Consider the following 13156-nt stretch of genomic DNA (forward strand, 5'->3'; position numbering starts at 1 on the left):
CTTGAACTCCTATACGAAGCCAGAATTTTTTCAGCAAATCGAATTTTAATTTTTCACTAGAATGGCATGTATTTGCTTCTAGCAATATGGTAAAGCTCCGGCATTCTAGAAGCATGAAGTGAAGTCTTGACCTTTTGAAAATGGTGAAAAAACAAAAACACCGCAGAAAATACAGAGTTCATTCGTTATTAGCGAAGCATGAAAACGGTCCTTCTAGCTTTCTGAAGTTTATAGGCAACTCGCCACAGTCGGGCGCCATGGTATGACGTGTGCGCTGTCAAGTATTAGGATAACTAAAAGGTGCTGAGTAGATATTATTGACATTATACATTCTATCTCAAAGGAAGTTTCGTAATATATATCGCAAAACTATACCAGACTAAATCATTTGCGCTACTGGTGTTTTATGGGTATATAGTTATTGTTATATTTTAGGCCATGCACCAGAGAAATACGGCAAATTTATGCTAATATTTTCGTGGATACATTCTGAACCCTAGCACGGCTATAGAATTTTTTTCAGCAACCGAATTTTTTAAAGATTATGTCTTCCCGGTGTGGGCATTTTCTGTAGGCTTGGAAGGCGTGCGTTCTCTGTCCCCATGAGTAAAACAACGGAGTTCCGCCATATTGGCGCCAGATATACGCTAACGGAGAATAAAATTTGCTGAACAAGTTAGCTAGATAGGCTGAATTGGAGGGAGGAATGTATATCCTTAATAGGTCCCCCTTAAAAAAGGCCCTTCACACCCTTTCGGGTGTGAGGGTCTTAGCTAATTCCTCCCGACTGGCTCGGGACCCTACATAAGGTGGATTGTGGCTCTGCACATCTAAAGGAACCTACCTAACTGCTAAGAGGTTCTGAATGATAATTGCAAGCCTAACCTACCTAAGGAACATGGATACGGCTACTGGCTGGGTTGACGGGATAAACTACACACCTAGATAAATACACTATAAACACTTAACTTCTTCAACCTGCTATTCCCTGACTCGGGCACTGCGAACTTACTAAAAAAGATAATACTTGTGCGGAGTTATGATCAGCACTCGCTTTCTGATTAACACACAACAAATTGAAACTTTAACCTGAAGGGTAATTCACAATGCATGGTTAAGTAATATATCAATTTGAGTCTAGAGTGGGTTGGAAGGAGGTTAGTTGGGGGAAAGGTTATTGCAGGCCTAGGTGGTTAATGGTTAATGCTACAGGCTCAGAGTTCACACAGCTACCCTCTCTGGGCAGGTGCCAGGATCGCTCTGAGATGGAAAGAGGGGCATGCCAACAGGCACGAGTGCCAAAAGAGCTTATGGCTCTGATTCACTGAGTCAATTTCTTCCGCCCCTTCTTCTTCTTCTTCGGGGGCCTCCAGGGTCTGGCTCGGCCATTCCTAGGGGGCGATGAGGGTACTAACTCTGGAGAACGGCCAGGAGTGCCGTCAGGAGCAGGATCAGGGGCAGCCTCAAGGGCTACAGGCTGTGGCCTCCTACTTCCCGGCTCCTGCGACGAGCCGTCGTGGGAAGGAACCAGCGTCTGCGTCCTGGCGGACAGTTCCTGGTGACCAGAAAATGCGTCCAGGCCTGCTAGAGGGTCATCCTCAGCAGGTGAAGGAGTGTGGGAAGAAGCAACATCCGGGGTTGGAGAATCGCACTGGGCGTTGAGCACAGTGGTGAGATTTGGGGGATCTCCCGTAGGAGGATCCAAGTCATGTTCGGGGCCCGGCACTGGCACTGACTCAGGGCCAGGCTCGGGAAGTGCGCTTGGCAGGGAGCATCCCGCCAAGGTGGATAAAGCTAGGCACTGACCAGTGCTGGCAAAGGGCACTGGCAGTGAAGTAATGTCAGACAAGGCTGAAGGGGGACCCGGGGGATCGAGACCCCTCGGAGTCCCTGGCATGAGGTTGGACAGCGAGTCCTGTCTTAATGGGAGGACTGGGTCTCTTAGTTTAGTGGAGTTGGCCGCTGCGGCTAGCCTACTGGGGCACTTTGCCCATCTCTCCGAGTGACCCCTTACGTTGCAGGGCCTGCAGCGGTAATTAGTTCGGTCCCTTTGGAATGAGGGAGTGATTCTTGGGTAGCCGTCAGTCATAAGACCCATGGACTAGAGCTAAAAAATAACTGATTGAAAGAAGTATTGGTAGACAGGGGCACAGCTGTCCCCTGAGGCTGTGTCCCCATCTGAAGAAGTAGAGCTGGAGGTGCTGGCGGAAGCAGTCAGGCAACAAGTGGTGTGGGGTGGGACATCCCAGAGAGTCATCTCGACCAACCGGAACTCCTCCCGTGCCAGGCCGGCTTGACAGCATGAGCGATGCACTGCTGCTGAGGGTAATCACCTGAGCTCAACTGTGGGGACGGTCAGGGACTGTTCGTCCACCAGGTCACGGTCCACTTTGTGCTCCTCTGCTGTAGCACTGGCAGGCGGCACCTGGGCGGTCAATCAGACAATGTCCGAGCCTGTATGGCAGTAGTTGCTTTGGAGTGCACTGAGGGCTGGAACTGTCCAGAGAAGCCACTGAGGCGGTCTGCGTCCAGACCCTCTCGGGGTGAGTTCTCTCAGCCCGGCTCAGCTAAGGAGGCAGTGGCACTATCAGGTTCACGTGCCTGGGTGTGACCACATGTTTTGGGCAAGCAGGATACCCAGCAGAAGAGTGTCCAGAAGCTCCACAGTCTCCCAGCGGTGACGGTGGGTGGAGAAGCTGGTATGGAATTTGGCGGAGAGGAGGACTGACGGTTGCTGGTAGGCTGCCGAAAGTTGTTGCCCTGCTGATTGCCATCCTTATAAATGCAGGACACGGAGGTTTGTTAGGCGGGCCGTTCCATAGCGATTGAGGCTGGAGGTGTCGGGTGGCTCTATTTTTGCGCTGCAAGGTGCCATGGGAAGGATTGTATGTTTCCCGGGCATCAGCTAGCGGCAGGCTTCCTTGAGAGTGGCTGGCTGCTTATCGCTAAGATACACAGCCAGAGGCGGACTCACTGGAAGAGATCCTCAGCCTTGGTCGGTTGAACAAATCTTCAAGGTGTCGCACTGCATAGACTCTAGCCAGCGGGTCGACTGGGTCTTATGGCAAGACCAGCCGACATTCTTGGCCATACCTCTGAATCGTTGTCTCCACCTCTCAGGGGTGATCTCATACGCCTTAGCGATGGCCTCGCGGACGGCAGCCATGTCTCCTAGTCTAAGTGCTTGGTAAGCAGTAGGGCCCTCTCAGCCAGGCTGACGTCATAGGTCTCGAAGAGGAATTCGATCTCTTCGAGCCATTGTTCCGGCTCGTCTTCAGTCCACTTTCCCACAAGGTTATTGACTGTCGACAGAGAGGTATTTGTGGCCGATGGGGTGGGGCTCGATGCTTGTTGTGCTGCCAAAGCTTCTGCGCTGTCCTTCTTGGCTCTCTCCAACTCGAGCTCCCGGTCTTTGAGGGCTAGTTCATGCTGCCTCCGTCTTTCTTCTCTTTTTTCTTCTTCTCTCTGCAGCTCGGCTTCTTGATACCTTCTCCGCTCTTCTCTTTCTGCTTCTTCTCTCCGCTGCTCTGCTTCTTGCTCTCTTCTCCGCTCTTCTCTTGCTTCTTCTTCTTGTCTTCTCCGCTCTTCTCTTTCTTCTTCTTCTCTCCGCTGCTCTGCTTCTTGCTGCCTTTGTTCTTCTTCATATTTTCTCTTCTCAGCGATCTGTTCCTTCACAAACCTTTGAAGGGCCTGGCCGGAAAGACCATCCTCGCTACGATTTTTACGAAGATATTGAAGGTGCTCCTCGGTTGACATGTTGCTGATGGGAAGGGGTGCTGAGTGAAGTACATGGGTGTTCGAGGAAGGAGTTTGTGGCGATGAGAAGTGTCCTTAGACTAGTGGCACTTATTGAGTGACACACCTGTGAGTGAGTGGCACTGTGGAGAGTGTGCCTTTGCAGTCACACCTAGAAGGAAAAGCGTTCTGGTGAAGTCTGAGTCCTTGTGGCGGGATGCGGCTGGTAAATGGAGTGCTCCTGAAGGCTCTATATGGTCCTTATGGGCGGATGCACTGCTAATGGGGTGTTCCTGAAGGAGCTGCGGTCCTTATGGGTGGAAACAACAGTTGTATGGCACTCTGTTTCTTCAACACAGGTGCAATGACGTGTAAGAGGTTGCTTTAGTTGGGTGGCATGTGCCGGTGCACTACGATGGGCAATACCCAGATATCAGTGCATGAATTGGCACTGAAGGTGAAAGTACTCTGCCTGAGCAGAAGGTAAGTAGGGAGTAGAAGGTAAATGAGGGCTCAGCAGACTGGAAGAGATATAGGAAAGTGGAAGGAAAGATAAATTAGCCTTCCAGTGATTGGGTGCTTAGCAGCGCCGCAGTTAGTGGCACTGGGAGAAATAGAACTGGATGTGGCACGAGTGGGTGGCTAGTTATGAGAACTAGTGAGCGCTGCCTGACTTGCGGACAAGGAGCTGCGGGTAGGTACTCAATGTGCAATGGTTGCACTTACCTTTTGCAAGTCTGGGATAAGGATTCCACTCCGCACATCAGTTGGAACACGTCACAAAGATATAATCTATCTGCTTATGCTTTGTCGCTTACGCTAAATGATTTGTGTTGAAGCACTTGGAAAGAAAAGGTAAAGTTTGCTTGATTAATCCGCTAAGCACAAGCGGCATTTCGCACTGGTATGTGATAAGGTTTTAAATGGGTTAGAGATTTGAAATTTCAGGTTTTGTTATTACTCTAAGTCTTTGTATCTGCCCTTTTTATAGTTTATTAGTGATCCCCAAAATAAGTAGATTACGTTTGTCCCGTGAGAGAAAAAAATGCACTGATACGGATGCGAGAGAATGGGAGAAGGCAAAACACGATCTCTCTCTCTCTCTCTCGATGACGATATGAAACGACATGTATTTGTTATGATTTATAATCCCTTTTTTATTTTACGCTTAAGCAAAATCAATTATCGTTGTGAAAGCACGTTAAGTTTCAATATGGAATTGCTACTGCTTGCTCTCATAGAAAAGTTAGGAGTATGCAAGGGCGTTTCAAATTGTTTCGCACCGTTTCGATTTTCGTTAACTTTTACAGGGAGGGATTTCGTTTCGTGGAACGAACGTTGTGGGAACGGATCTGCGCGGGAAGCAGCTGGTTTGAATTTACTCGCCGTGTGACAATGGGGCGAAATTGAATTGAATGGATAGCGAGCACAACAAAATGCACTTTTGCTACATGCGGGTTTAAAGCAAAATAGATTAATACTTTTGAATATAGCACTGTCTTTACTTTACGTTAATACTTAAATATGCAAAATAAAAGCTGGGAACTTTTTCCAACACGGAGACAAGTTGACGCATGCGCGCTCTGAACACCACGCTGGCTGGCTGGCTGTATAAATGCCAGATATCGCTATACGGATTCCGGTAAACTAATCGTTATTTCAAAATTTATCACTAACCAAGAAATGTACATTTTCTTTGCCGTAATTTATTCAGAAATAGACTCCTAGCCACTGGTCCTAGCATTATATGCAAAATTCCCTCATAGCACTTCATAAATCCTATTTTGTTCGTCGGCAAACCGGCGTTTCCTACACACTACAAATTTTGCGGGCGAACATTTCGCGCCTTCCTCTATGTTCATATAAAGAGACCTATTGCGTTTCCTTGTTATGAACGCTTTTAATGCTACGAGAATTATTTTGCGTTTTAAAACAAATATTAATATGAGTTTATTTCCTTAATATTAGGACATACACTTTATAAGACGTCGTAACGATCGCTTCCTTTGCTCGCTAAAATGAAAATGATTATCGTGGAGTGATAAAATAATCGATTTATAATTCCTGGCTTTAGTCTAGCTTTACTGTGACTAATTCAGCTATTTGACTATATCCTGGCATTTGGTCGTCACTGTTATCTATGGACTCGGTTTTGTTGAATTTACACACAAAATGATAACTGAGGCTGCCACACGAGACTAAGAGAATTCAGTCGTAAACAAAAAAAGGGAGTTAATGAAGACTTACCTCAAATTTTCCTGGAGTTATAATTTAAGGTGGAAGGTCATATGTGGAATTTGAATTCTTTGCCAATTTACAGGGGTTTATTCAGGAAACTTAACGACTTAACATTAATAAATTAACAGTTAGACACCACACGACATAATCACTGAGGGACAGATTTATGATAGAGCACAGTAACAATGATGACATGGATTGGCAACCAAATAAGTGGATAAAACGGCCAATCTGCAATAATCAGTCAATGATAATGATCACTTTCAATCTGCCTGACTAGAAGTTGGAATAGTATTACTATGATGGGGTTCCAGGATGGAGAATTACTTCTTTAAAATGGTTAGCTGTGGAACTACTCTAACTACAACCAGGTAGTGCGGTGGCAGGTGGGTATGGAAGCATGGAATTTTGCGATTCGTACCACGTGTATCGTCCTGAAATAGACGGTTTGGGTTAGCCCTTCTCACACTAAGGGAAATGGAATCTTCCTACTGCAGATTACACAACATTTTCTTAAATACAATACATAAATTAGCCTGGAAGGTGCTTTTGAGGAAAGCCCGTGAATAGGATCTGCGTCGCCGGTGCGCTAACAATGGAGACAACTGTACGCGCCCCAAGTTAACTACCGCTTAGTTGTTTTAATATGCTAGAATAACCCTTAGATTGCACTGGTGGAGGGATAAATGATGGTTTATCGGGATCGTTACTCGAATTCAAGGTAGGCTACGTGGATGACAAGGCAATGGGATACAGGCAAGATTTGGGTAAGGGAAGATTTTCGTGGAGGAATAGGTTAAAGGATAAGGGAATTGGGAGAGTAGAGACAAGGATAGGGCTGGCTAAATGGCTACTGCAATGTACGAACCTGTTCAACTGTTATGAGCGCCCACAATCCAGATTGGCTGTTCATCCCGATGCCCGTCATGTAGCAGGGATGGAAGAATCACTTGGAGCTGCTGCTCCAGATAAGTCGAGGAGTTCTCTGTTGTCCTTTTTTGAACAACCAGATCGTTTCGCGTTGGAGGGAGAACGGGGGCAGGACCATGGTGTCACTTGATAAATGCTGCTCTGCCCTTCCTAATCCCTACAGGTCTCCCCATCACGCGATGGGAAAGGGGACGGGAGTATTGTCTTTCGCATCGTACGATTCGTGAGGTGGAGAGGACCCGGTGTGTTCTGGTAACAGGGGTTTTAGAGGGGCTTATTGTCTTCCCCGTGGGCATTTTCTGTAGGCTTGGAAGGCGTGCGTCCTCTGTCCCCATGGGTAAAACAACTGAGTTCCATATATTGGCATAGATGCCACGTAACGGAAATAAAATTCGCTGAACAAGTTAGCTAGATAGGCTGAATTGGAGGGGAGGAATGCATATCATAACAATATATATATATATATATATATATATATATATATATATATATATATATATATATATCTATATATATACACATATATATATATATATATATATATATATATCTATATATATATATATATATATATATATACTCTTCTTTATATAACTATATATATATATATATATATAACCGTTTCATTGCATGAGTGTTTCATTAAGGAGAGGAGACAGAATTTCCTTCGCATTTCCCAACCAGTATCTGTAACCGCAAAGATTCCGAATTACTCGACAGGAAAAGGATGGTGAATACTGATTCATTTTCTTAAGTCACCTAAAACCTTTGGATTTACAAAAAGGTTACAGCTCTGAAACACTTCACATACTATCACACTACTGCTGACACCCTTATACACTGTATGTAAACTGCCACGCTCCACATAGAGAATGGTAGACAACGAGTTGGTGAACAAGTGTCAGAGTGACCTCTTCACAGGGAGAAAAACAATGAAAAGATCATTAATCCATGACCATGCACACACACACAAACACAAATGTAGCTAGCATTCTGTCACATTCAATAATAATAATAATAATAATAATAATAATAATAATAATAATAATAATAATAATAATAATAATAATAATAATCCTTCTGTTCATCAGATCATTAGTTTTCTATCCAGAGGCCAAGAAAAAGAAAAAGAAAAAGCAGGCATTTCGTTATTAAGCCTGGAGCAGCATTTGCTCTTCACTGGCCAATGCGGTCCAGCTTCCACAAAAAGACGACAAAAGCGAGAAAGTATACAGTCTGTTTTAAATGAAAACAGACTGTATACCAAATTAAGTAACAGGTAAATATAGATATAGTTGCTGCAATTCATAATAATAACAAATCAAATATTCAACTCATATTCTGATGAATCAAAATGATGAATATCTGTGGGCTACTCCCCACACAACTTACTTTAAAACTCATACTTGAAGCAAGTTCAAGTTCATAACTGGAGAGAGACAAAAGTGAGTACAATCATTGGAGTCACTCTCCTGTTTTCCAACTATGTTGATTTTCTCACTAAAATGTAAAAGACTGATAATAGGTATGACTAAATACTCGATCTTATTTTCATTTATTGTCATACTTCATGATACTGTAACATCGAAGCATTACCTGGAAATGCTTGCCTTTACTCCATGAGTTTTACACCTTTGCCGAAGTTAGTGAAGAAATGTAACTGTTTCCAACACCGCCACCTGGCAACAGCCTACAAAAGTCGGACACTGCAGCAGAAAACACAGATCCAGGAGAGGAAAGCTCTACAGCGGCGTATACATCTACAAAACCACAAAGAATCCGGAAAAGAGCGACGGGGCGAGAGTCTAAATCCCTAAAAGAACGCCAAGACCTCTGAGAGGGAAAAGGCAGCCGAGTCTCGTCATTCGGGGCTTAATTTCCGCGATGTAAATATTAAGAAAATCCTCGACAAGTTTTCCAGTGAACACTTTCAGGAGGAGCTGAGTAAAATGCTATGCCCAGAGTCATTTGGACGTCTTCCCCAAAAGCGAGGATGTCCTCAGATGAACGTTCAGAAGGCCGGTGATTAATTACTGACTTCATGCCTTCAAGTACCAAGCAGAAAAATGCTAGTCACTAGCTGGAACATTCCAGGCTTTCTTGGAACCTGGAAGTGTTAACGAGGGATAATTTCTTATATTTGTTGAAATAAGGTCAGGATAGATTTCATTTCAAAACACTTCAGGCTCTGGAAATTTTCACTTGATTTAAAACTGAAATTTTCCTTTTTATTACATTTAAAATCTTCATATCTTCTACCAGAAGACTGCAGGCTACGTCTACAGTCATTTTTGGTCGTACAGTTAGCAAGTCATGTTGCTGCACGGACCGTTCTCTCAGCAGAGGTAATTTTCAGTCAAGTTTCTTGCATTTGACTGATTGCTTAGTCGATTCTACGAACAGGAGGACAGTTTTTTTTTTTAAAAATAGTATTCCTTCTTATTGTCAAATATCAAACTAAATAATAACATTAGATAAATATAAAACAAACCATTACAATGTTTCAATCATAGTCACTGTATAGCTGCGCTATTGTCTCGTTTCATCATTCATTGTCTCTACAGACCATTATATATTTGGTCGCCAGTTATGCTTTTGTTTCTTGTTAGTAGATAGATTCGTGAAGAAATGCACGAGACTGGCACATTTCTCAAGTGTCCGTGAAGCTTTATTAAAACTTTTGTCATAAAAAGTTATGAAGAATATTAAGAAAGTACACCGCAGTTACTGTGCCAGAAATTGCAAAATGAAGACGATATTAAAACAGAGAGAGCATATATTTCTGTTTAGCCCTTATTCAGAAACGAAAATCAGCAATACTTGTTATCTATACCTCGCTGTCTGCGGAATTTGTGGAAATAATAAAGGGAAAGCCATGAGAAAACATAAAAACGCGTCTTACATTTGCCACCTCTCTCTCTCTCTCTCTCTCTCTCTCTCTCTCTCTCTCTCTCTCTCTCTCAATTCGTGAGGAATGTCATATCTTTTTTTATTTCTTCTTGTGGGAAGAGCAAGAGAGACCTACCTCTACCAGTACTAAAACAGAGGAAGATTAGCAGCCCTGTGCAGATACCCAGAAGAGACATTCCCAGCTTAAATGGTGCATGAAAACTTTATCATCTACACAAACTAATCTGGAAATACTGGTCTTCACAAATAAAATAAAAATTCAGTTTCAGCACCACAGGAAAAACCTCATTTCCACAAAAAAAACATCTTTTTCTACATAACACCAGCAAAGCTGTTTCTGCAACATACAAAAATTCAAGTATATAAAATAATATGAGCACATTTTTCATAAAGGACTGACATAAGGTGACTCCTTCCAACACACAAGGGGAGATTCTGATGCCTGTTGCAGATGGGGGAAAGTTCACAGTTTAATAGGAAATAGTGAAACTGATTCCACCTTTCAAAATCCATTCGAGAGTTGAGAAGCTCTTGTGCCAAAATAAAACGTCACAGTTTCTCGAAGAATATGGCGGCATCAACACGTATCCCTTCCTCTCAGGGGCTAAATACTCCAACTACCAGATTTCAATGAAAAGTCTACCTTGTACAACGCCGTGATGATTCATAGCTCCTGCATGAGCATTGTTTCAGTGACAAATTTGAAAGAACACATTTCTTCATAAAAAGAAAAACATATACAATTTGTAGTTTGGCCACTCAAGCACTGGGAACTATGAGGTCATTCAGCGCTGAAAAGGATATTGCGAGTAGGTAGGTTCGAAAGGTGTAACAGGAGAACCTCGAAGCATTTGAAGCCCTATGAAATAATTGTTAGGCGAAGGTGGATAGCAAGATGGAAGAAAGATAACACTATGAATGGAGGTACAGTAAAAGGAGTGAAAGAGGTTGTAGCTAGGATTTGGATGTCTGAATGCCCTAGTGCTTTCAAACCTTTGTATTACCGTAGGTATGTAGATGATACTTTCCTTGTGTTTAAGGAATTATCACATGTTGATTTGTTTTTTGAATATTTTAATTCTCGTCCCTAACATTTCTTTTACTTGTGAGACGGAACAGGATAATAATTTGTCATTTTTAGATGTAACAGGTATACAGAAATAGTGGCAAATTTGAGACCTCTGTTTATAGGAAAAGTACTTTTACTGGCTTGATTAGATTACCTCAGTTTTTCGCCAAAAGTTGTATAAGATGAACTCAATTCGCACTTTGATTAATAGAACTCTGATATTTGTTTGATTTTAATTTATTTTCATCAAGATATGGTTTTCCTCAGAATTATTTTCTGAAAACTCATATCCCATTTTTGTATTTACAAAGTTCTGAAAAATTTTTTAAATGAGAAAGTTTTGTCCCAGACCGGTGTCGTACTGCTAAACAAGATGTAAAGTAGAATTAAATTGCCTTACCTTGGTCATAGTAGCTATGGTCCAAAGTTAAGAAATACTTAGCATTGTTCCCTCAAATCAGTTTCCGGTTTTGTTTCTGTAATCCTTTTACAATAAGATCACTTTTGGGAAAGCCTATCTTGCCTGGACCTTAATTCCCACGTGTCGTTTACTTGTTCACTTGTTCGCAGTGGCATGGTCTGGATAGCCTACGTGGGATCTAGTTCCCCCTGGCTCAGACACAGAATTTTGGAACACAGAGGCCTTTCTATTAGAACTAGGTTTCCCCTTTCCAAACCACCCTTTTCGATTCACTGTAATTACATCGCCGTAATTTCATCGCGGTAATTACATCGTGGTAATTACATCGCATGGTAATTACATCTCATGCATTTTCACCGCATTAAAAATACATCGCAATATATCACATCGTCTGTAATTTCATCGTCTTGAATACATCGCAATATATCACATCGTCTGTAATTTCATCGTCTTAAATTTTTAAAGATTATAAATTTTTTTTTTGTTTATGCTTTTCATGGTGTCTTTATATTAACTACGAAAATTTTATTATAAAAGGAAAAATAAATATTTAGTATTAATAGGGCTTTAAATGATTTTTAATTTTTTGTTCAGCTTCGAGAACTATTAGCTGTTTGACATAGTCTTATTTTAAATGAACGATAATTTGCCCAGTAGATTCCCTCGTAAACTTTTGAAGAAAATAGATGTATTTTACATATTATATATAGTTGCTTTTAGGTTTAGCTGAATGGCCTTTGCTGCCCAGTGCTTACCTTTTGAACCTAAATTTCATAAATTAATTCATTCAATTTAAAGAAGAAAAGAATGGAACATCCATTAAAAGTACTATTTTATTTATTTATATACTAATACATACAATGCAAGAACAAAAAATCGACAAACGGTCTTCAGCACATTCTCAAAACGACAAGTTATGAACGATTCCTCTTAGATAATCAATAGTTCGCAGTTTTTCAAAATCGTTGACTATTCTTTGAATTCTTAATGCTGTATCCTTATACTTCTTTTTTTTACGGGGAGGTTCCGCGCCTGCTATATATTGTTCCCTTATTGCTTCATTTCTCCTTGCTCGTCCTTCAAGGTTTCTAAAATTTCCAGATTGTGGTCTTGAAGCCCCAAATTAATTCGCTGAATGAGCGATGCCACCCTTCACGAGCATTGTTTGTCTTAGGAGTACATAGTGCTGCTTAGCATCGAAGCCAATTCAAAGAACATGATCAAAGCGAGGCGGTCGACGTATTAAGCGACGGTTTGGCCGTCCAATCCGTACATCCTCAGTAATCTAAGACAGACTGGGCTTTCTTCGGGAAAATCCAGTATTGTCAATTAAATGTTCAAAGAGGTAATCACATCACTGCGACAGGAACAAATGCAATGGCTGCTATCATACGCATTTTTAATGCGAATTCGGCAGCATCACTCTCGTACAACTGTTGCAGGCCATTTGATTGTATAGATCGAAATAAACATTGTGAGAAATGAAAAAAGCAGCCTTGTTGATCTGAATTAGGAAAAGCTGCTTTAAATGCATTAATGGCTGCACGTTCAAAATCAGTCATAATTTTGCTTGGTGATAAGGTTGGCTCTAAACCTTTAGTTCTGACAAATCTTATTAAAACTCTCCTCAGTTTTACGGTGGCCATTAAGAAATAAAGACAAAGAGGCAAAACGTCATCATTCACGATACCATGTATTGAGTAGAGTTGATGAAATAAAGGAGGTGTTGTCTTAAACGTCCTATCTGCATACCAGTTGCTTGCACTGGATAATACCTGAAGATTTTTCCGAGTCGAAAATATAATAATCCTGTCTGATCCATCATCACTGTCAAACGAAGAAATGGCTGATGT

At 42.0% G+C, this 13156-nt stretch overlaps 1 protein-coding gene across 1 annotated transcript; it reads right to left on the reverse strand.

Moving 5' to 3' along the window:
- Window positions 1-1321: 1321 nt before the first annotated feature.
- Window positions 1322-2098, reverse strand: LOC136840430 (nematocyst expressed protein 3-like). The gene has a single exon (XM_067107109.1). The coding sequence runs from the start codon at window positions 2096-2098 to the stop codon at window positions 1322-1324; it is 777 nt and encodes a 258-aa protein (XP_066963210.1).
- Window positions 2099-13156: the final 11058 nt, after the last annotated feature.

Source organism: Macrobrachium rosenbergii, chromosome 7, assembly GCF_040412425.1.
Source record: "Macrobrachium rosenbergii isolate ZJJX-2024 chromosome 7, ASM4041242v1, whole genome shotgun sequence".
Taxonomy (NCBI): domain Eukaryota; kingdom Metazoa; phylum Arthropoda; class Malacostraca; order Decapoda; family Palaemonidae; genus Macrobrachium; species Macrobrachium rosenbergii.

Bases quoted from the DNA above. Each gene is read 5' to 3' on its own strand.
- LOC136840430 (XM_067107109.1), bottom strand. From the start codon at position 2,098: ATGGGTCTTATGACTGACGGCTACCCAAGAATCACTCCCTCATTCCAA.